General features: G+C 44.8%; 1 protein-coding gene and 1 long non-coding RNA gene across 5 annotated transcripts in view; one reads left to right on the forward strand and one right to left on the reverse strand.

Moving 5' to 3' along the window:
• The window catches only part of FBXW9 (F-box and WD repeat domain containing 9), a 178,010-nt gene extending 161,027 nt beyond the window's left edge, over positions 1-16,983 (reverse strand). Inside the window, exons 1-5 of one of the 4 annotated variants that reach the window (XM_069231840.1) lie at positions 16,897-16,953; positions 16,016-16,044; positions 6,566-6,633; positions 4,840-5,276; positions 3,895-4,034 (exon numbers count right to left, since the gene is read on the reverse strand). In XM_069231840.1, coding sequence (XP_069087941.1) covers positions 3,895-4,034; positions 4,840-5,269 — 570 coding nt within the window. In that variant the 5' untranslated portion in view covers positions 5,270-5,276; positions 6,566-6,633; positions 16,016-16,044; positions 16,897-16,953. Of the gene's footprint in view, positions 1-3,894; positions 4,035-4,839; positions 5,277-6,565; positions 6,634-16,015; positions 16,045-16,685; positions 16,728-16,896 lie in introns of those variants that run through there. The other 3 variants (XM_069231839.1, XM_069231841.1, XM_069231842.1) reach the window with 3 other exon arrangements.
• LOC138294165 (uncharacterized) overlaps positions 1-22,979 on the forward strand; it is a 407,566-nt gene that overhangs the window by 316,419 nt on the left and 68,168 nt on the right. The window lies entirely within an intron of this gene.

A 22,979-nucleotide genomic window follows, 5' to 3' on the forward strand; every position in this document is an offset into this window, starting at 1 on the left:
GTGCTGTCATCACTCTGGGCCTCTTCTGTTGGTGGTGTGGATATGTGTGGACCCTCCTGTCCGGTGACGTTGGGTAGGGGTCCTGCAGGGGTATAAAAGGATGTTTATTACACCTGTGTGTGTCATGGTGTGCAATGGGTGGGTGACTGTGTACCCCAGTGCTTGCATTCCTGTGTGGTACCTTGTGTGATGATGGTTTAGGGGAGTGTATGGGTATGTGCAGTGGGCATGCTTTGGTGATGGGTGTCCATGCTTTGTAGTTGCATGCAGGGCTTGGTGTTGGGATGTGTGGTTTGTGATATTGGGACATTTGTGAGGAGTTGGAGTGATGGGGGAGGGTGGGGGTATGTGATGGCATGCAGGTAGGGTGGGGGATGTAATAGTGAAGATTTGATTTACCAGAGTCCATTCCTCCATCTACTCCTGCGAGGCGCTCAGGATGCAGAATCGGCAAGACCTGCTCCTCCCATGTTGTTAGTTGTGGGGGAGGCGGTGGGGGTCCGCCGCCAATCCGCTGAACCGCAAGGTGGTGTCTTGATACCACGGAACGCACCTTCCCCCGTAGGTCGTTCCACCTCTTCCTGATGTCATCCCGATTTCTTCAGTGCTGTCCCACTGCGTTGACCCTGTCCACTATTCTTCACCATAGCTCCATCTTCCTAGCTATGGAGGTGTGCTGCACCTGTGCTCCAAATAGCTGTGGCTCTACCCGGACGATTTGCTCCACCATGACCCTGAGCTCCTCCTCCGAGAACCTGGGGTGTCTTTGCCGTGCCATGGGGTGGTGTGGGTGATGTGTGGGGTGGTGTGTGTGGTGATAGGTGTGCTGATATGTAATGGTGTGTTGTGTGAGGTGCGTGGAAGTTATGTGGGTGATGGTCTGGTGTGCCTGTGGATGCTTGGTAGTAGTTTGTAGGGTCTCTCTCTGGCCTTCTTTCGATATTTTTGTTGTAGGGGTTTGTGGGTGTGTGTTTTATATTGTATTGGGTGTGTGGGAGTGGTGTGTGTATGTGTATCAGATGTGTGTATTTTTAATTGCCCAATGTGGCTGTGTTTTGTATATGTATTTGTATTTTGAGTGCGGCAGTGTGTACCACCAATGGAATACCGTGGTTGAAAGACCTCCGCGTGGATTCGTGTGTCGTGATAGTGTGGGCGTATTTCTATTGGCGTGACAGTGGAGGATTTGTTTTCGCCAGTTTATCACTGACCTTTGGTGTGGCGGACTTGTGTGGGTGTCTGAATTTTGGCGGATTCCGTGCTGTGGATCATGATAGCTGTGGCGGATTTCCGCGCCTGCAGCGGTGTGTTGGCGGTATTCTGCACGGCGGTAAGCGGATTTTACCACCAATGTTGTAATGATCCCCATTGTCATTTACAGCACCAATAGCTCTAACTCTCACAAATGGGAGACCTATTACATTGCAATGTTGTTGTCAAGGTCTACTTTTTGTTCTGTGTTTTGCATATAAGGGTCGATATTTTAGAGGGCACAGAGTAATAATATTGAAGCATGAATTATATATTTACTATTTTTGTATTGTAAATAGAAATATTTGTATTTAGCATATTGCTCTCTTTTTCCCCACATTCCTTTCCATTGGTGTTTATGCTCTGCTGGGATCATTTGACATTTTGATTCCATTAATACATGTATATAGTATTGCCTATAGGGTTTTTTCTGTGTTGCTGTCAACCACTTACTCCAGCAATGGCTTAGCTCAGATGCCAGTGACAACTTTTCATCTAGTTCTTCTTAAAAGGTGTACTTCTATGCCCTTTCTGTCACAAGATTATAGCGGGCGAGATAATTTGACCCTTGTGAATACCTTGCAGTCCCTGAGTACAGGTGGGCAGCAAACGAAGCCTACAACCTCTCATAAACACATGGACAGCAGTACCTTCCTCTTACATTCTTCTCCAAGTCCAGTTCATTTTTGAGGAGCTGGTGCTGGGAAACACCTTATAATTACTACTAGCCTGTGATGACTCCTAATCCAATACCTAAACCTTACCATAGTAAACCCAGCCTTTTTTTTTTTTTTTTTTTACAGTAGCCCCTGTTGCTTTACTTTAAATCTATTCTAGAGTTCACCATTCTATGGATCTTCCAAGATGTCAAGAGTATATTTCACTCTCTGTACAGCTCACTCTGCCCTCCTAGAGGTTGGCCTACCAAAGTGAAAAACCTCCTTTCTCCGTTGGAAAACCAACCCTGGCTGATTGTGAATACAGATCCCCTGCTGTTTTCAGGAGAGACAGTCCTCCCCCGGTTCTTTCCAGGGAGTGCCACTTTCTCCATTAAGACGGAGCCACTGCACGCACTTGGTGGCTGTTCAGCAGTTTATCAGTGCCCAGAATCTAAAATCCCAACAGAAAACAGTAACAAAAATGAGAGCAGTACTTAAAAAGGCATCCCTTTCAACAAATAGTAAAACCGTAATTCAAGCTATTAAGGGCCATATGTACAAACACTTTTTCCCATAGACGTAGAATGGGTAAAAACCTTTGCTACATCTGGCCCTAAGTCCCTATATGTGGTTTAAATTCGTACACGGTTTTCTTTTCTTATGACCCTCTCCTACCCCCCAAATAAGACCAACTGAATTATCTTTAGGCTTCTGTAACTTTGCATGACTTGCAGATAAAAAAAATAGCCAAATTAAATGGGAACTCTAAATTTAGGACGCATAGAAGTAAAAGAGGGATCCCTTCCTGACTGAGGTCTAATTCTGTTTAAACACGAAGATAATGTTTCATGGTCCCTTGGGTTCTGTCTAAAAGTCTCAGTTATGTTACCTGGAGGGACTGTAGAAGGTGAAGAATAGTTTTTACTGGAACCCTCAAGTCTGGCTGTTTTCTCAGTGTAAATCTAAATCTGTTTACCTGTGCCAACATATAACACAACTAGGAGCATTTGGAGCATAATGGTGCCAGTGCAAACAAATGAGCCTCTGGATGGTGAAACCTGCTCAGCGTAGAAGGGTGACGCACAGCTGTTCTCAGTGCTGAAGGTGGTCTCATTGATGAAGGCGCTTTCCGCAATAAACGCCCCAATGTTGACCGAGTATTGACAGATGCCACTTATAGGAAAGTGCCACATAGCGGTAGCTTTTATGTACATGATGGAATCTCAGTGGAAATCAAGAATAGGGATGAGATATGGCTTGGTTTCTTGGCAGGTGGTGGGCTTTGGCCTCATCTTTTATTTACTTAATTGCTGTAGCTATACTAGTTGAACCTCTCTCAGAGGTGGCTCGTTCTGTTATGGGGAGCCTGTGTTCTCTAGGAGTCTTATATTTCATATCTGTGTAGTATTTACACTGTGTCAGAAAGGCAGAAAATGAACTGGAAGTTGCCACCCTGTCTGCAGATCGATTCAGCGCCGTGAGACCCTCACAGGTGAGTAGCCGTGCTTTACAAATATTGATTGATTGATATGAGTACTTTTCAAGTTTTTAAACATGGGAGTACTTTTAAAAAGTTTAAAAAGTTGAGGATAACAAGCAGAAAAAGGGGCAATAGGTTCAGTTGCAGGCAAAAGCAAGGCTTGAATATAGAGCCACTCAGGTGAAGCTAAAAATGGAAGTGATGGACTGGACTGTGGTAAGACATTTGTAGTGCACAACCCCTTGCCCCCTAAAAAGCAAGACAACTAGTTCCTTATTTCTTTAAATAAGTAAAAACGTTTAGTTTTATTTTAATTTTCTAAACTTACTTCATATTTTATGGTAGAGATCCGATTAAACAACGGTATTGTAGATGCTGTGATACAAAAGTAAAATAACTCTGCTTGCTTCCTTACAGGCACAAGTGCCCTGAGGCTGTATGAGGAAGCATGACTGCTTCATAAAAATAAATAAAAGTGATACACCTAACAAAAAAGGATCTTACTTTCAGGAGAAGCACGGAGTCCACCGAGGCGTAGTGCCCATCTACCAAAGTGAAATGCTCTGTTTTCTTTTTGCCATCTGCCCAGAAATCCAGCAACTCTTCCAAATCCAAACAGGCAGCTGGCCAGTCCAAATCTGTATCTGCATAGAAGGGGCAAGAACTGTTAGCTAAGAAATCCATTTATGTGAGACAACTCCAATATCGCACTTATCGATGCAGCGCACCCACCACCAAAGTAAAAATTACGCCTGGCACTGGCCTTAATCATCTTGAAATAACTAGCCCAGAAATGGTTGGAAAGTGCTGAATTAAGGCTGTGGGAGATTCAGAGCGGTGGTCACAATCATGCGACTGACAGCCAAGTCTTCTTTGACAGCATTTAGGTTAGGCTGATCCATTCAACGTACAAAAAGGAATAGCAGGTGCTCGGATACCAATGGGGTAAACGTCACAGAAGAATGCGAAGTAATGAGAATATTCAAAATGTTATTTTTTCATGTCAGGGATTCAGGAACAACATAAAAAGTCAACTAGGGAAGCACAGTTGGTTAAAACTGTGATTGGAATGTGCTAAACAATAATGAAGAGACATCAAAAGGGAGAAAAGAAGAAAACGAAAGTAAGAAAAAATGAGGGACAAAGGGAATGGACAGTGGAGGAGAAAAAGTAAATAATGGCAAAACCAAGAAAGTTCTAAAAATGAAAAGGTTTACAGAAGAGAGAGCCCAAACGATTGAAAGAAAGCATATAATTTCAGAGTACATTTGAAGAGTTTGCAGAGGGGGACCACAAGCACGCTGGTTAAACAGATAAAATGAAGCAAGTCAATACTCAGGATATAGATTACCAGGTGCCCAGATGGTCACCCTCGCTCAAGCCAGTAGGTACCATGCCTTCCTGCTGGGCAGTCAAGTGCTGTGCCCCAGGTGGCAGGCAGCTACTTACCTTCGACCACAGGAAAGCAGCCATGGACCCTCTTTTGGACCCGAATTCTCCATGTCACCGTGTCCTGCACAATGTCCCTCAATGTCCGACACACCAGTGGCAAGACACCCAAGACAAACCTAGCATTCAGGTGGCTAAAGATCTCCAAAATCAACTCCTGAGGAAGGAGCAATAGTGGAGAGGCTCCAGCATCCTCACTAGCTGGAGACTTCTTCAGATCCACTGTAGAGCTGAGGTAGGGAGCCTGAAGGCGCCCAGGGACAGGAAGGAATCCGGGAACCTTTGGGCACGCCCTCTCACTGTGGTTGATGCCACGCACACGGCTGAGGTATTCTTCGGCTTGTGCATCTGGGTCGCCCCTGAGCTCAGAATCAGAGTCATTGTCGGACCCCTGAGCATTATCATGCAGTTCTGGTGCACCATCCATCATTGATACCCTATAATACCATAAACAAAAAATCAGTACATCTAAGATGCAGACCAGTTGTATAAACCCATACATTTTACTGCCTTCCCATAATTTACCCCCCGACCCTTGCTATCCTCTTCTCCACTGGCAAACTTTTCCTTCTACAACCCATCACCTTTCAGCTATCTTTGCTTACCATAGAAGAGTCCTAAATAACCCCTCTGCCTTATACTACTCTCTAGATCCTTTCATTTAACCCCTTCCCTTTACCATTTTCCTATGCCCTCCATTTTTGCTTCTAACCTCCTTTTTTTTCTCTAAAACGTTAAAATATTTTGAAGCAGACCAAAGGAGGCACAATGATACAAAACACAGCTCAAAAAATAAATCCAGAAATAAAGTAAATTGCACTGGTTAGTAATCCTGCTCTGAGCCTCTCTTGATACCCATTTATCATAATTACACACACTTAAATCCCCATTCCAGTTCACTTGTCTCCTCCCCACTCTTGTTCTAGTTCCTTGAAAAGTATCCCCTGCCTACCGGTCCCCTTGTCTTTAGATGTATTCTGTTCTTTTCATTATTTTGCTCATGGAGCAGGCGACAAGCCCAGTGAACTCAAATTCTGATGGTTCTCAACTACTGGAGGACACATTTGTAGTTGAATGTTGTCAATGCAGACACAAACATCAGTGAGCCTACACAACTAGAGCTTTACCAGAGCAGCCTCCTGGTCCCCTGTGGTAAAGGCTACTGTTCTGGCAGCCTAGAGCAAGCTATTAAGGACTAGGAGAATGCCAGTGTTCAACTCCACATAGAGGGCTTTACTCCTGAACCATATACCTTTGTCATATAAGAAGCCCCTAGTACCTAGGACAATGACAGCCATATACTACCTAGCGTGGTATTCCTACCTCCAACTCCCTCCCTTGCTCTGCTGATCAATATACAGTATAGTGTTGGTTTTATTCCAGTATCCTTTTATGCTCTTTTTACTTCAACTCAGTTAACCCTTTCAGTCCAAGTCTTCACTATCTAGGGTTGTGGATGCACATGGCTACTCCATTGCTCCCAACGTCACCTATTTCCTTATATGATAACAATCAGTCTTTCTCCTTGCTTCAGTACCACCGTATTCCATCCTGTCACACTGTTTTTCCTCCTTCTGTCTACATCTTGCTATAAGGTATTAAAGTGCTCGGAATTGGGCAAAAATGTTATTTAGTTAATCCTCTTATTACTACTATAACCGCACCCAGTATACCCTAAACTTGCTCAAATGTACCCTTAAAAAAAAATTTGTGTCATATGGCTTACCGTTATTGGTCTAGTAGTCGCTCTCAGTGTCTGTTTCAGAGGTCTCAAGCTTCCTAAATCATGTGGTACTGTGAATACAAATAGAACAAGCATGTGCAATGCAATTGCAGGCCTCGAAAAATTATAAAAATGTTACTAGACCTGCAGGTCGAGTAACTTGAATAATCTACTCAACCTAACTGTAATGTACTTGACCCATTCATAAATGGGTCTAAAATTATGTGATCCTAGGCAATTATTTTATGGAGTCAACTTTGTCTTCATTCTCACATAAGAGTGAACCTTCAAATATGTGAGCTCAGCATTTTGCTGCACAAAACAAACTATTTTATTTGATTAAATAGACAAAATGTTCGCTCCATGTATAATAAGAATCTAGCTGACATATAGGGAACAAATAATCCATGACTTGCCTTTTAGTTTACTAATAGCATTGCCATCAAGGCAGGAGTGTCCCTCAGTTTATGTTTAAACACTCACTTTTAATACATGTATTACTAAAGCATGATGTGGTAGCATACTGTCATTTACAGAGTACATTTCCAAGAAATGTCCAAAAACCATCCCACTAACTTGCAGCTTCACTGATAAAACTATATAGAGTATAAACAATAATATGTGAAAATAGGGTTTCAGAAAACGTATTGATCTTTTGCACATCACTAAGTAAAGAGTTCTGATTTGTTTTCGTCCTTTTAAATTATTTTTTAATCACACTTAAGTACAACAAATGGGCTTTCATAACTACTGAAATATTTTTTGAACTTTTTGTACAGTTGACTTATTGTGAAATTACTGTATGGTGTCAGGTTTTTCCTAATAAACAACATTTAAATAACTCTCTTTACAGAAGGTCAGAGAAGTTCACCTTACAAAATCCTGGAACTCTGCAGTGAGAAGGGAAATTAATTACAAGACAAACTGACTTTGGACCTCTGTCTCTCAACACAGAGCAAATGTGACACCATAACAAGATTTAAAGGGGTCTTTATTGCTCCTTTACTTTCTGACTGAACAGAACACCTGTTTATTGTCAAGTCACCAGAAGGGGCAAGGAGGACCTAAAAATAGCTCGACCTGATAAAAAAAGTACTCACCACAGGGAGTGGTCAAGTACATTTTTGGAGGCCTGAATGGGTCTCACATTTTCTTGAGTTAGAACTATTGGCGTTGTAAATTTTGTAATGGACTTTTTTGCCATATAAATTGGTCAACCCTGAATCATAATTTTTTTCCTGCCACGTAATTCCATTGGCCCTGAATATAACTAAAGCACTTCCATTTACCTTCTTCCTCTATCTGCTGCCAAAAATGAAAATGTTGCCATTTAGCATTCTAATTTAAATCTGCCATGTCACTTCTAACAGAATACTACTTTCACCATCAGAGTTGCTGGCTGGCTAACATAATTCCCAATAATAGACACAAGACAGCTATGGAGGAGGAGGAGTAATGAGAGAAATAAACTAGAAGGGTTTTTATTAGGTACGAGACGTGGTTGTATAATGTTGAAATAGGTTCAGTACTGTTTTCTTAAATGTAGATCTAAGTAATTTTTAGAGATGGTTTCCTAATGTTTCTGTTGCAGTCACTTCGGTTTTCTGCAGTTTCCTTTTAGGCTTTCGTTCCTCTCATTTTCTTGTCAAACTGGCCTAGCTTAAGGACAGTGGTGGGAGCACCTCTTAGAGCTTGACAGTTGGGAGTAAAGCAATGGACTACTGTTTATCAGCCTCTTTGAAAAGTGGCTTGCAGCTATCTGTCACGGAGATGGTGCTACATGACCTTCAAAGGTTGGCACTATATTTAGGAAGGGCATGAAAGAGTGAAGAGCTGGGGGGGGAGGCTTATAGAGCTTATAGAGCCTCAGCAACAGAAATGTGAATTTGTGAGAACAGAATAGAGAAAGAGCTGAAGAGCGGTGGTGTAACAGGCAGAAAGGAAGAGGTTGCGTGAGGTGGGAGTAGAAAGAAAACAAGAGAAAACATTAAAGAAGGAATGAGAGATAGAGACAACGAAAGACGGACAACAGAGTGAGGCAGTAGGAGAGAAAGAGTTGTTAAGGAGGGAGTGGGATGTGGAACGAGAGTTGGTGAAAGAAATAAAGTAATAGAATAAATTATAAAAAAGGGAACTAACCAGCTAGAGGTTAAAAAACAACCATTAGTGGAGGAAAATGAGTAGAGGGAAGGAAGATGGGAACTGCATCAGGAAAAAGGCAATAAAGAATTGTGAAAAGAAGGAGAAAATAAACAAAAGAAAGGAACAAGGATGTAAGAAAAGAGCAATAGAGAAAGGAAGAAAGTGAGAAAGGAAGGACGAAGGAAGGAAAGAAATGTGTACTGAAGGAAGTAAGAATAGAAGAAATAAGGGAAGAAAGAAAGGAAGCTAGGAAAAAAGTAATAGATAATGGTGGTTAATTATAAGGGAAGGGAATGATGAAAATGGGTGAGAAAGATGGTTTTGGAAGCAGAGCAAACGATGCAGTGGACATGAAAACGGGAAGATGATGCGACAGAATAAGAAAGAGAGCAAGAGAGAGTATAGAAAGGTGCCTGAGAATGCCGTGCTTGTGCCGCTGCCAATACAAACAATGAAAGGAATCTTTTCAGAGTGATGGGTTATATTACACTAGAGAAGGCGGTCCTTGCATTACAAGAAGACCCTGCAGGCTGCGCTTTCCTACTGAAGCACGTGGCCAGAAGAGGGGGCTAGCTTGCCTCGACCTCAGTATGAAGTAGGCCTGCTCGAAAAATGTAGGAGCCCTCCACAGCCATAATCCCCCCCCCCCCCAACTCCCCCCACTATTTAAGGGCCACGCACTTTGTGGTAGCTGGAGGGAGGTACAAATGAGATGGCTAGGCGGCCTAGGCCGCATACAGAGTGACGGGATTTGGGGAGTGCCAGAAGAGGATCTCTTCCATTACTAAAGCTCCCTGGAGAAGCTGCACTTACGAAGGTATGGAGGTGCCAGCTGGAGACCATGCCGTGACACCCCACTAGAGGCGGCAACAAAAACAGCAACTCAGAGTGAAAAGACAAGTATTTGTCATTTTATATTGCCGCTTTGGAGAGGGATAAAAAGAGCCCCATCAGCCCCCCCACAGGCAGTTGCTTGCACAAATACCGACACATTGAAGGTGAGAGCATTGCTGCCTCTGTCCTGACCAGGCTCTGTCACTGCACCAAGACACAGCTGTGAGTAACTGCCGGGACCAACGTGGATCCCTGTTCCTGATCAATATTACTGCCAGAATCAGAATCCGGCCATTCCCACGCCATTCTGGCCCTGGAGGGAGACTGGGAGAATAGAAGATGAAGGCGTTAGGATGGGGAAATATGTTGTTTTTGCAAAGTAGATACCGTCTGACAAGTATCATGAAATTCAACCTGACACTGGGGCTCGTATCAATGTTTCAAGAGGAACTCAGTATCCCACGATCAATGCTAATTGTGTGTTAGCAATCCAAGGTTAGTGCTTCCATAATGCAAGTTAATGCAACAGCTGTAGGGCGCCACCTCACTGTAGTGCAAAATGACTGGACAAGGCTGAAAATTGCCTTTTGGAGTTTTTGAGGAGACCTCCAGAAGCACATTGATATTTTGCTTGGAATGCCAAAGAGTCTTGCACCTTTCCTGGAGTTGTGCAATGTAGGAGGCTGGCTTGGTTTGTAGTGGGTACCTTGCGTACTTACACCTTACACCAGGTCCAGTTATCCCTTATTAGTGAAATGTAGTAGTGTTCTAGCAGCTTAGGCCGATAGAGGTAGCTATAGCAGAGCAGTTTAGGCTGAACTAGGAGACATGCAAAGCTCCTGCAATACCACTTATAGTCACACAGTACGTATACACAAGCAAAGACAATACTCAGTGTTACCAAAAATAAAGGTAGATTATTCGGGTGACACAGTACCAAAAATATCTTAGAGGCAATACTCCTTCTGGAGGTAAGTATTATACACAATATATACACTAGACACCAAAATAAGGTAAGTAAGTAGGCATAGAATAGTGCAAACAATAGGAAATGCTATAGAATGCAAAGGGAGAAAATAGGTATTAGAAATGGGGTCTTTGGTTGACTGTCAGGTTACCCTCTGTTCAAGCAAGGGCCTTCACTCTAGTAAGAGTAAAGGAGAATCACCCTCAGTTAACCCCTGCTTACCCCCCTTGGTAGCAGTAGGCTTAACTTCAGAGTGCTAGGTGTAAAGCAGTTGCACCAACACACACAGTAACTTAATGAAAACACTACAAAATGACAACACAGGTTTAGAAAAATAGGAAATATTTATCTAAACAAAACAAGACCAAAACGACGACAAAAATCCACAATACACAAGTCAAGTTATCAATAAAAATGCAAAAAGAGTCTTTAAGTAGTTTTAAACACACACTAACACTGTTAGCGTGAAAATGTACCTTGGGTGCGTCAAAAATAACCCTGCACGTGCAAGTGTGCGTCAAAAAGGGCTTGCGATGCGTTGATTCCACTCAAGAGCGGGACCTTGCATTGTTTCTCCTTTCGTCAGGTGGGGGCGCGTTGTTCCTTCTCTCCGCAGGAGAGCGATGCGTCGATCCGGTCAGCACTCTCGGGTCCAGGCAGGCCTTGCGTTGTCTTTACACGCCCAGTGGTACTTGCGTCGGAAATCCAGCCGCACGATGATCCGAAAACCACGCAGCGCGGGTTGCGTTCTCCCAGCTTCCGTCAGCGATGCTGCGCGTCCTTTCTTCTGCTCCGTGCGTCGATTCTTTGGTCGCGTTTCCGGCGAGTGTTGATTTTCAGCCGCAGACCTGGCGGCGCATCGTTTCTTCAGCCGCAGATCAGAGTCACGTCGATCTTTTCCCCGCATGTCGCTCTGTGCATGGATTTCCTCCTCTTAGGCTGCCATCTTCTCCTTTCAGGGTCCCAGGAACTGGATGGGCACCACAGGGCAGAGTAGGAGTCTCTCCAAAGACTCCAGGTGCTAGCAGAGAGAAGTCTTTGCTGTCCCTGAGACTGCAAACAACAGGAGGCAAGCTCTAAATCAAGCCCTTGGAGAGTTCTTCTCAAGATGGAAGGCACACAAAGTCCAGTATTTGCCCTCTGAAGTAGCAACTGCAGGATAGCTCCACAAAGCACAGTCACAGGCAGGACAGCTCTTCTTCCTCAGCTCTTCTCCAGGCAGGAGTTCCTCTTGTTTCCAGAAGTGTTTCTAAAGTCTGTGGCTTTGGGTGCCCTTCTTATGCCCAATTTCTCCTTTGAAGTAGGCCTACTTCAAAGTAAAGTCTCTTTTAAATGTGAACTCCTGCCTTGCCCAGGCCAGGCCCCAGACACTCACCAGGGGGTTGGAGACTGCATTGTGTGAGGGCAGGCACAGCCCTTTCAGGTGTGAGTGACCACTCCTCCCCTCCCTCCTAGCACAGATGGCTCATCAGGAAATGCAGACTACACCCCAGCTCCCTTTGTGTCACTGTCTAGTGTGAGGTGCAACCAGCCCAACTGTCAAACTGACCCAGACAGGGAATCCACAAACATGCAGAGTCACAAAAATGGTATAAGCAAGAAAATGCTCATTTTCTAAAAGTGTCATTTTCAAACACATAATCTTAAAATCAACTTTACTAAAAGATGTATTTTTAAATTGTGAGCTCAGAGACCCCAACTCCACATTTCCATCCGCTCCCAAAGGGAATCTACACTTTAATCAGATTTAAAGGTAGCCCCCATGTTAACCTATGAGAGGGACAGGCCTTGCAACAGTGAAAAACGAATTTAGCAATATTTCACTGTCAGGACATGTAAAACACATTACTATATGTCCAACCTTAACCAAACACTGCACCCTGCCCTTGGGGCTACCTAGGGCATACTTTAGGGGTGTCTGACATGTAAGAAAAGGGAAGGTTTAGGCCGGGCAAGTGGGTACACCTGCCAAGTCGAATTTACAGTTAAAACTGCACAGACATTGCAATTGCAGATCTGAGAGATGATTACAGAACTACTTATGTGGGTGGCACAACCAGTGCTGCAGGCCCACTAGTAGAATTTGATTTACAGGCCCTGGCACCTCCACTGCACTTTACTAGGGACTTACTGGTAAATCAAATATGCCAATCATGGATAAGCCAATTACATACACATTTTGCAAAGGAGCACTTGCACTTTAGCACTGGTTAGCAGTGGTAAAGTGGCCAGAGTAACAAAAACAGTAAAATCAGAGTCCAGCACACATCAGCAACCTGGGGAACAGAGGCAAAAGGTTAAGGGAGACCACGCCAAGGATGAAACGTCTAACAATAGGTCTAGGGGCAACACAAACCATATACTAAGAAAGTGGAATGCGAATCACGAATTCCCCCTTAGACAAGTGTAGTGTGTGCAGAATTGCTGGGAGAGAAAGAATACAGTAAAGGTAAGTCAATTACTCCACCCCAGAGCCCAGAAAAGCAGGTGTGAAGTACTGCAAGTTTCCTTAGGGCACACTACAAGTTGTGATTAGAGTTATTGCAAGAACCAACCAAGTCTGCAAACAACAAATGGTGGATTCCTAGACCTGAAGACCTGCAAAGGAAGGAGACCAAGTCCAGAAGTCGAAAGAAGTTCCAGGAAGGACAGGAGCCCCTGCCAACCCAGAAGAGGGTGCAAAAGAAGAGTCCCCGGTTGGACGAAGACTGCAGAAATGCACCCTAGGAAAACGCCAGCGGGTTCCTGCATGATGCAAAGGATGTCCCACGTCGTGAAGTTGAATGCAGGCGAGTTTTGGCACTGGATTCCTCCAACAAGCCTCGGTTCCGGCAAAGTCACGTTTTGCATCAAGTAGGCGCTATCTGGACCCAGGACGGACCTGGGGTCCTCAACTCTGTGTGAGAAGAAAGAGGAGGCTCTCAGCATTTCAGAGAGCCCTCAGAGCAGCAGATTGCACCCACTGGAGTCTCAGGACACGGGGACAAAGGAGGTGCAAAATGCGGTTGGTTCAGCACTACAAAGGAAGGACTCACGCCGCCGGAGATCAACTTAGCGAAATGAGCGTCACAGGATAGAGTGCTTGGGGACCTGGGCCAGGCTGTGCACGAAGGAATTTTGCAAAAAGTGCGCAGAGGCCGCAGGAGGTGAAGAAGGTGGTGCACAGGGGTGCTGTCGTTCTGGGGAAAGTAAGGTTTTACCTCCTCCAAATTGGGACAGCAGGACCACAGGACAGTCTGTGTCAATGGGGTCCACCTTCTGTGTTCCAAGGAGCACGTGCATCGCCAGGAGAGGAGTCCAAGAGAACCGGTCGTCGACTTAGACGCTGCCTGCTTCAGCAGGGGAGTGACTCCGTCACCTCTACAGGAGATTTCTTCGGTCCTTCTGGTGCAGGGTGAAGACAGGGCGTCCTCAGAGGGTGCACACCAGGCAAACTGATGCAGTTGCTGGCTGGAGCTGAAGTTGCAGAGGAAAAGTATCCCTTGTGGATACTTTGTTGCTGTTACAGCGGTTCCTGGAGCAGGCTGCAGTTGATCCGAGGTCAGAGGATGAAGTAGTAGTTGCAGAGGATTCCTGCTGGAAACGTGCAAGCAGAATCCGAAGAGAACCTACAGGAGAGACCATAAATAGCCCTGAGAGGGGGATTGGCTACCTTATCAGGTATGGACCTATCAGGAGGGGTCTCTGACGTCACCTGCTGGCACTGGCCATTCAGAGTCTGCCAGAGTGCCCCTACACCTTGCAAAGCAAGATGGCTTAATTCTGAGACACACTGAGGCGCTCTAAGCACCACCCCTATTGTGGTGATGGACAGGGGAGTGGCCACTCCCCTTTCCTTTGTCCAGTTTCGCACCAGAGCAGGGACAAGGGGTCCCTCAACCAGTGTAGACTGGCTTATGCAAGGAGGGCACCATCTGTGCCCTTCAAAGCATTTCCAGAGGCTGGGGGAGGCTACCCCTCTCCAGCCTGTAACACCTATTTCCAAAGGGAGAGGGTGTAACACCCTGCTCCCAAAGGAAATGCTTTGTTCTGCCTTCCTGGGACTGAACTGCTCAGACCCCAGGAGGGCAGACCCTGTCTGTGAGGTGGCAGCAGCTGTAGCTGCAGTGCAAGCCTCAGAAAGCTGGTTTGGCAGTACTGGGGGTCCATGGTGGAGCCCCCAGGATGTATGGAATTGGCTCCCCAATACCAGATTTGGAATGGAGGGACAATCTATGATCTTAGACACCTTACATGCCCATATTCGGGGTTAACATTGTGAAGGTACATATAGGTATTGACCTATATGTAGTGCATGCGTGTAATGGCATACCCACACTCACAAAGTTCCGGGAATTGGCCCTGAACTATGTGAGAACACCTTTGCTAGTGCAAGGGTGCCCTCACACTTAGTAACTTTGCACCTAACCTTCATTAAATGAAGGTTAGACACACAGGTGTCTTATAAGTTACTTAAGTGCAATGAAAATGGCTGTGAAATAATGTGTGCAGTATTTCACACAGCCTGCAGTGGCAGTCCTGTGAAAGGTGTTGTCTGAGCTCCTTATGGGTGGCAAAAGAAATGCTGCAGCCCATAAGGATCTCCCTGAACCCCAATGCCCTGGGTACCCAGGTGCCATATACTAGGGACTTATAAGGGGTGTCCAGTGTGCCAATTGAAATTGGTAAATGAAGTCACTAGCCTATAGTGACCAATTTAAAAGCAGAGAGAGCATAAGCACTGAGGTTCTGATTAGCAGAGCCTCAGTGACACAGTTAAGCACTATACAGACACACACAATAGGCCATAAACTTTGAGCACTGGGGTCCAGACCAGCAGGATACCAGTGAGACAGGCTAAAACATACTGACATACAGGTAAAAATGGGGGGTAACATGCCAAGAAAGATGGTACTTTCCTACATGCTATCAGTACACAAAATAGGGGGTAGATTGATGAACAAACAACCTCTTGTTGCTGAACCATCTGCTTATTATTCAGAATAGATTTGCAAATCATGTCTCAGTGTGTTCCATGCTGTTTTATACAAGAAGTCAAAATACTCTGTGCACTGTGTGCAAACGCACTATATTTTACTACAATTCATAGTCATTCAAGTCTTATGCTCTCAATGGGAGGCAGGGCAAAGACAGTGAATGGTAGAGGCTGTTCTGCTAACACTGCAGCTAAAGATTAAACAAGTCAAGAAATTAACTAATAACAGGGTTATTTGGGTTGGGCAGACACTAATAGGAAAGAGTGGGGCGGGCGGGAGGTACTGGGTGACCGCAGTGCAAGCCAATTCAAAGCGCCATGGCGTGGGAAGGAAAGACAGAAAATAAAAAAAGTAGTTCTATCACAGTACTTGTGCAGTAACCCATGTAGCAGGGTCAGTCTGCAAGTCGGAAACAAAACTGCCCCAAGGAGGAACAAATATAAAGCATTTACTAATAACATCAAGGGATTTTTGAAAGGCAAGCCGACAAAGGAGTGAAAGTGATGGTTGTGGTTAAAAATCCATAATACTTACAACAGGTCAGAAGCACTTGCGCGATCGACCTAAAAAAAAGTTACCACAAGTTCAAGACTGCAAAAAAAAAAAAAAAAAGTTCCCTTTGCATGGACCGGGGAAACTTAAAATCCGCCCTCCCTTGCCCCTTATTATACCTCTTCGTATATCATTTGCCTACCCTTATTATTCCTGATTAACACAATGTATTTTCCCCGTGTCTGACTCAGCAAGTATGAAACTCGCCCAGGGCTGCCCAGTATCGGATAAATTCAATGAGTAATTTACCAAGTACAAATTAAAACAAAAATATGAATAGACATCAATATCGATAGAGCATCTTAAACACGGGAAGGTGAAAGTATTGTTTTGTGCAAGATAGAAGTGAGAAAAGGGTGATGAAAAGGTGTATGAAAGGAGGTGGCGCGAGAGAGTACAGGCTGTTAAAAAGGAAGGGATACTCTGTATGTTAACGAAGTAGTGATGTGTTGAATGGGTTCTCTATATAACAGACTAGGCTGTCTAGGTTTTAAGAAACAAATATACTTTTGATTGTGGGATGAGGAGTGCGTGAGAATGTTGACCAGTCACGCACTGGTTTTTTCTACACGTAACCCCTCTAGGCAGCAGAGAATAATTAAAACCTACTTCCCTCCAACACAGTAGGTTTGAAAGCAGAAAACCCACATACACTATATTTTTCCAGGCCAAAATCCATGAGAATATGCACGTTTGTAGTATCTCAATATTCTGTAGAAGTGGCGCTCTTTGTCCTCAATTAAGAACTCTCTAGTAACCTTCGGTCCTCTCTTAAATTCTTCCTCTCATCCTGTCGCTTTGACTTCTCAAAGCCAACAGTCCCGTTGGTAAACACACTCCCTCTATCTCGGCAATATAAATACCTTTTCTGCCCGCCTTGCCTCCTTCCTAAGAGCTTCGCGTCGCTAAGGATACCGGCCGGGAAAGGGAGCAAAACGCTTCCGACACCGTATGATGACGTCACGTAACCCTACTAGAATCTAGAATGTAGCCATTTTGGAGCGGGGAGACGAGAAGCAACAGAGAGCACATCTTGAGCGAGAGTGAAGTAGAACATTATTATATTCTTCTGTTGATTTGCACGTGCCAACATTTAACAATAGAAAAAGGGAGACATCGAAACTATGGTTTGCGTCTGGTGTTAGCTCAAAATCTTGTTATTTTGGGCAATTCATGTAATTCATGTAACCTCCACGTGCCTAAAACAAGCACTGGCAAAGCTAGTAGGTCTTGCCTCTGCAAAAGCTTTTGTCTTTCCCAATGTGCTTTAGACATGTTGTACACCAGTGTGCGCATGTTCAGCATGACTAAAGGTAAGTGGCGTAGAGTGGCATGGAGTGTCGTAGAGTGGAGTAGAGTGTTGTAAAGTGGATTGGCAGAGAGTGTCATGTTTTAGAGTGGCATATACTGAAGACGGAGTGGAATGGTGTAGAGTGCATTGACATAGTGTTGCAGAGTTTAGTGGCATTGAATTCAGTGGCACACAATGCAGCGTTGTAGAATGTAGTCCAGTAGATTAGAATGGTGCATAGTAGAGTGCAGTATTGTAGAGTGGAGTGGTAGAGTGCATTGGAGTGGCGTAGAGTTGAGTGAGGCAGAGGGCAGTGACATGGAGTCCATAGGCATTGAGTGCAGAGGCGTAGAGTGCAGAGTAAGGTAGAGCGGCATACAGTGCAGTGGCATAGAGTGGTGCAGAATAGAGTATAGTGCTGTAGAGTAAAGTGACATAGAATGCAGTGGCGTGGAGTGCAGTAGATTACAGTGGAGTAGTGCAAAGTAGAGTGGCACAGAGTTCAGTGGTGGAGAGTGCAGTGTTGCAGAGTAGCGTGTCAGAGTGGAGTAGAGTAGAGTGGAATAGAGTGGTATAGAGAGCAGTGGCGTAGAGTACAGTGATGCAAAGTAGAGTGCAGTGGCATAGAGTGCAGAGACAGAGTGCAGTTGTGTTAAGTGTATAGGCATAGAGTGGTTAAGAGTAGAGTGGTGTGGAGTGCAGTGGAATAGAGTGGAGTGGTGCAGAGTGGAATAGAATGGCACAGAGTACAGTGGCATGGAGTGGATTGTTGCAGGGTACAGTGAATTAGCATAGAGTGGAGTTGTGCAGGATAGAGTGCAGTTGCATAGAGTGGCACAGAGTGTAATGTAAACAGTAAAAAGGTGTAGACTGCAGTGCCATAGAGTGCAGAGGTGTAGAGTAGATTAGAGTGCATACAGTGGATTGGAGTAGAGTGCAGGGGCATAGATTTGAGAGTTACAGAGTAAAATGAATTGGCATAGAGTGTATTGGCATAGGTGCAGTCTTGTAGATTGGCATAGAGTGTAGTTCTGCAGTGTACATTGATATGGCCTAAATGGGCGTGGTATAGAGTGCAGTGGTGGAGTGAAGTGATGTTAAGTAGAGTGGCAAAGACTGCATTGGCATAGAGAAGAATGGTACAGTGTAGGGTAGAGAGGCGTTAGTGTGAAGTGGCATAGAGTGGAGTGGTGCGGTGTGGAGCGGTGCAGAGTGCGGTGGTATGGTGCAGAGTAGAGTGGACTGGCATAGAGTGAAGTATTCATGGTGTGGTAGCACACTGCCATTATAGCCAACACATTGTCAATTGAAATGACCATTACATTTGCACAGGTATACAGTTTTACTAATAAAACTATACAGTGCATGAAAATGTAAGGAAATTGCTTCACCTAGTGTAGAGTTGCTTTGATCATATTAAAGTATTTGTTTCTAACACACTTAAGAAATAAAAAATGTGCTTCATTTATGCGATCATAATTCTGATAACTTCTGAAATACTTACACAGTTCATATAAATATTGTCGTGTGCTAGAACAAACTCTTTCCTACCCCCAGTATCCAGCAAGAGTGTAACATAAATTGTCTGACTTTGAAGTCAAAGAAAGAAAAGTAAACAAGTGCCCTCAGAAGACAGCACCTGACATTTGACCTAGTTTTTGAATGCACAGCACATGTGACAAGATAAGAAAAAGATTTACAGGCCTGTTTACAGGAAGGAAGCACTCAGAAGGATACTGTAAATAAGGTTTGGGCAAGGGAAAGTTTGAACTCAAGCTTGACAGCCTAAAGCAAATAAAACCAGCAAATAGAAAGGGAGAAAAAGTGAGTTACAAACCACAAAGCCAATGGCAAGCAACGGGCAGAATGCACTCCTAGGTCAGCCTTCTGAATGTCACCAAGATGTCTTTAGCAAACCAGACAGCACAGCTGCGACCCAAAAAAAGAATCTGACCTTGTGTAATATAATCTAGTGCTCCTGTAAAGTGCTCCAATGCTCTTGAGCTGAGTTTCTGCTTTATTAAACTGGCCACAAATGTGATTCAGGGGGCAATTTGCAAACTGTGATCTTTCTTCCACACTGGTTTACATTTAAAAGCCAATAATAGAGAGAAATTCATTTCATAATAAGAAATGCTATACTAGACTATGTCCCACACTTCTCCAGATGAAAAACATAGCACCCACAAAAGGAAAGGCCCCAAATAAAGCAAGTAAAGAGACATCGGCATTTTGTCTAAACATTTTTTTTACCTGTTTTGGGGATGAGGGTTGCTGCAGCTTTTGGGTCCAAGCACGGGTAGCACTCTAGAGAACCTACCAAATCGAGACATTTTTTTAAAACTAGACACACAATGGAGCCAGGTTGGTACACCTTGTGTGGATATTAGGAGGCTTTCTTATCCACAATGCCCTGCAAACCTGAAACATTGGATAAAATCACACATTTTCCTCACATTTCTGCTATAGAAACTTCAGAATCTGTGGTGATCCAGAAAAGTTTCCCACACTCTCCCAATAAAAATGCTTATCTACTCGTGTTGCTCAGCTTGGTGCCTGTGACACAAAAATACCCAAAAAGCAATTTGGAGACAACAGCATTTCCTGTAAAAAAATGACCACATTTGGTGACGGAAGTAACAGCAGTATTTGGGACTGGGCTTAGCTGCTACTCAGGGAAACCTACCAAACCCAGATGTTCTTGAAAACTAGACACCTATGGGAGTCTGGTTGTTCTGCCTTATGTGGATTACACAACGTTGTTTTACCCACAGTGCAGTGCAAATCTCAAACTTTTCTTAAAATCACACATTGTTCTCACATTTCTGCTGTGGAACATTCTGGAATCCGCAGGTATCCGCAAAAAAATCCTAACTCACAGTATTACCATACTTCTCCCCAAAAAAGGTACTCTATTTGTGTGGGTGGGCCTAGTGTTCGAAACTCTACAAAATGCAGCATGGAACAATCACATTTTCCTAATCAAAACCAACTCTTTTTGCGTTGTGGCTAAATTTATATTTTAGGTCTGGGCTCGTCCGCCACCTTGGCTGCTACCAAATCCATACATTTTTGAAAACCCGGCACACAGGGCTGTCCACAGCAGGGTAGCTTGTGTGGCTACACCTACTTTTTCTTACCCGTAATACCATGCAAACCCCAAACTTTGGCTAGAGATACCCATTTTTCTCACATTTGTGTGAAAGATAGTTCAGAATATGCGGGGATCCACAAAATTCCTGCCATCTAGAGTTCCCACACTTCTCCGGATAAAAACAGTACCCAACTTGTGCTGGTGAACCTAGTGCCGCCAACAGTAACTGATCAAATCAGGGATCATGCAAAGTTTGTATTGTCTCTGGTTTGATCAGTCACATAAATGTGAGGAATATGTATAATTGTGAGCAAGTGAGTTGGATCTATGCAAGTTACACCATTGTGGACTCTTATGGGAGTTTTCAAAAGTGTCAGGGGTTGTTATTGTTCCTTCAGAGTCCATGCACTACCCAAATACAGCCTTAAATTGGTTGGTGTTTGCACTACGAGTACAATAGGATCAAAGAGTAAATACTAATAATAGGATCAGAATATTGACCGTATCCTTCCAGGTAGTGAATCATAAATCCACGGCAAAGCACCAACCACTTTATGGTCCGTTCACATTCCTTGATGTGCCACACAAAGCTATTCACACTGCTAGTCAAGGGCCCAGCACACACACAGCACTTGCATCAGCAAACCACCCCCATGTAAGGGCCCATCACATTAATGCGCTCACTAGACTGAAACACTAATCTAGTCAACTTAAATACAAACTCACCTCCAGAAAACCAATACACACATACCACACACCAACAGCCACATATTCCCCCCACCAAAAGCCACACAAGCCACCAGCCACACATAAACACCAATTAACAAACAAACAGACTTGCCAACCAACACCTACTCAGACTGCCAGCCAGCAGCCACATATAGTCCCACCAAAAACTACACATAGCACCAGCCAACAGCCACAAATACCTCCAGCTAATAGACGCACGTAACCTCAACACATACATATGACCAGCCTATTGCAGATTTGGCTGGTGAGGTCATCAGTGTGTCACTCCTACCTGGCTGTCTACCTTCTACTTCTAGGAGAATCTATGAAAATGAACCTAAGCTAAGCTTTGTCTATCTGCTTAGGACTCTTTCTTACATGGAGTCCCAACTCATACCACAGGGTTGCCAAGTGAACTTTACTAATGCTTCCCAGTGGCAGCCTGCTGAGGCTGAAGACCATGGTGGTCATTACAACCCTGGCGGGCTGTGTTAGAGCGGCAGTAAGACCGCCAACAGGCCGGCGGAAAAAAATGGACTTACGACAGTAGCGGAAACCGCCAACAAAGACAGCCACTTTAACACTCAGACCGCCACGGTAGTACAAACAAACAGTGCGGCAGTCACCGCCAACAGACAGGCGGAAGACAATGTACCGCCCACACTATTGTGACAGGCCAATCCGCCACCTTTTCTGGGGCGAATTCACCGCGGATAAAAACACGGCGGAACCAGGAATCCCGAAGGGAAAACGCTCACCTCTACACACTCCACGAGGAACGAGGACGCCATGGAACCAGAGCTCCACATTTTCCCAGCCTTTATCTTCTTGCTCCTCTACCAGGAGCACGAACGCCGGCGGCGAAGACCACGGTGAGTACTGCACCTACGACACAGGGGAAGGGGGAGGCAAAAAACAGGGAGACACACACGCAACACCCCCACCCTCACCTACAACAACACACAAACAATGCATATTAATACATCACAGTTACACCCCCCAAACCCCCCAGAAGAATGCAAAGACAATAGAAAATGAGTGTAACCATTGGAATATATTAAAAGCAAGTAGGCAGAAATAAATATATACACCATGTACATAATAAATACCAAGCATAGTAGTCCAGGTAGTGTTCTAAGAAAGTCAGTGGAACACTGGGACCACACGGTATGGGCGAGGCCCACACAAGATCCCCAACCATGACAGAGCGAGCACTGCAGGGGCATCAGACAGCAACTAAACAGGCACCTCAGGGGGAGGGAAAGGAGGGGCAGCTCAGCCGGATGAGTGCACGACGCCAAATCCACGAGGGGGTCACATGCCCACTGTTCAATCCTGGGGAGTGCAAAGCCACAGTCTCTCAAGTCTCTACAGTGGGTGGCTTGCCCACTGTTCAATCCTGGGGAGTGCAAAGCCACAGTCTCACAAGTCTTTTCAGTGGGTGGGTTGCCCACTGTTCAATCCTGGGGAGTGCAAAGCCACAGTCTATCAAGTCTCTACAGTGGGTGGTTTGCCCACTGGTCCATCCTGGGGAGTGCAAAGCCACAGTCTCTCAAGTGGATGCCTTCCCCACTGGTTCTGGAGGGGGAATGGTGTCCAGAGTGCTTCATCCTGCTAAGGACAGAGGGAGTGGATGGATCTCTCCACTGGTTCTGGAGGTGGCATGGTGCCCAGAGTGCTTCATCCTGCTAAGGACAGAGGGAGTGGATGGATCTCTCCACTGGTTCTGGAGGGGGCTTTGTGCCCAGAGTGCTTCATCCTGCTAAGGACAGAGGGAGTGGGAGGGGGCATGGTGCCCAGAGTGCTTCATCCTGCTAAGGACAGAGGGAGTG

This window comes from Pleurodeles waltl, chromosome 4_2 (assembly GCF_031143425.1).
Source record: "Pleurodeles waltl isolate 20211129_DDA chromosome 4_2, aPleWal1.hap1.20221129, whole genome shotgun sequence".
In the NCBI taxonomy this organism is placed as follows: domain Eukaryota; kingdom Metazoa; phylum Chordata; class Amphibia; order Caudata; family Salamandridae; genus Pleurodeles; species Pleurodeles waltl.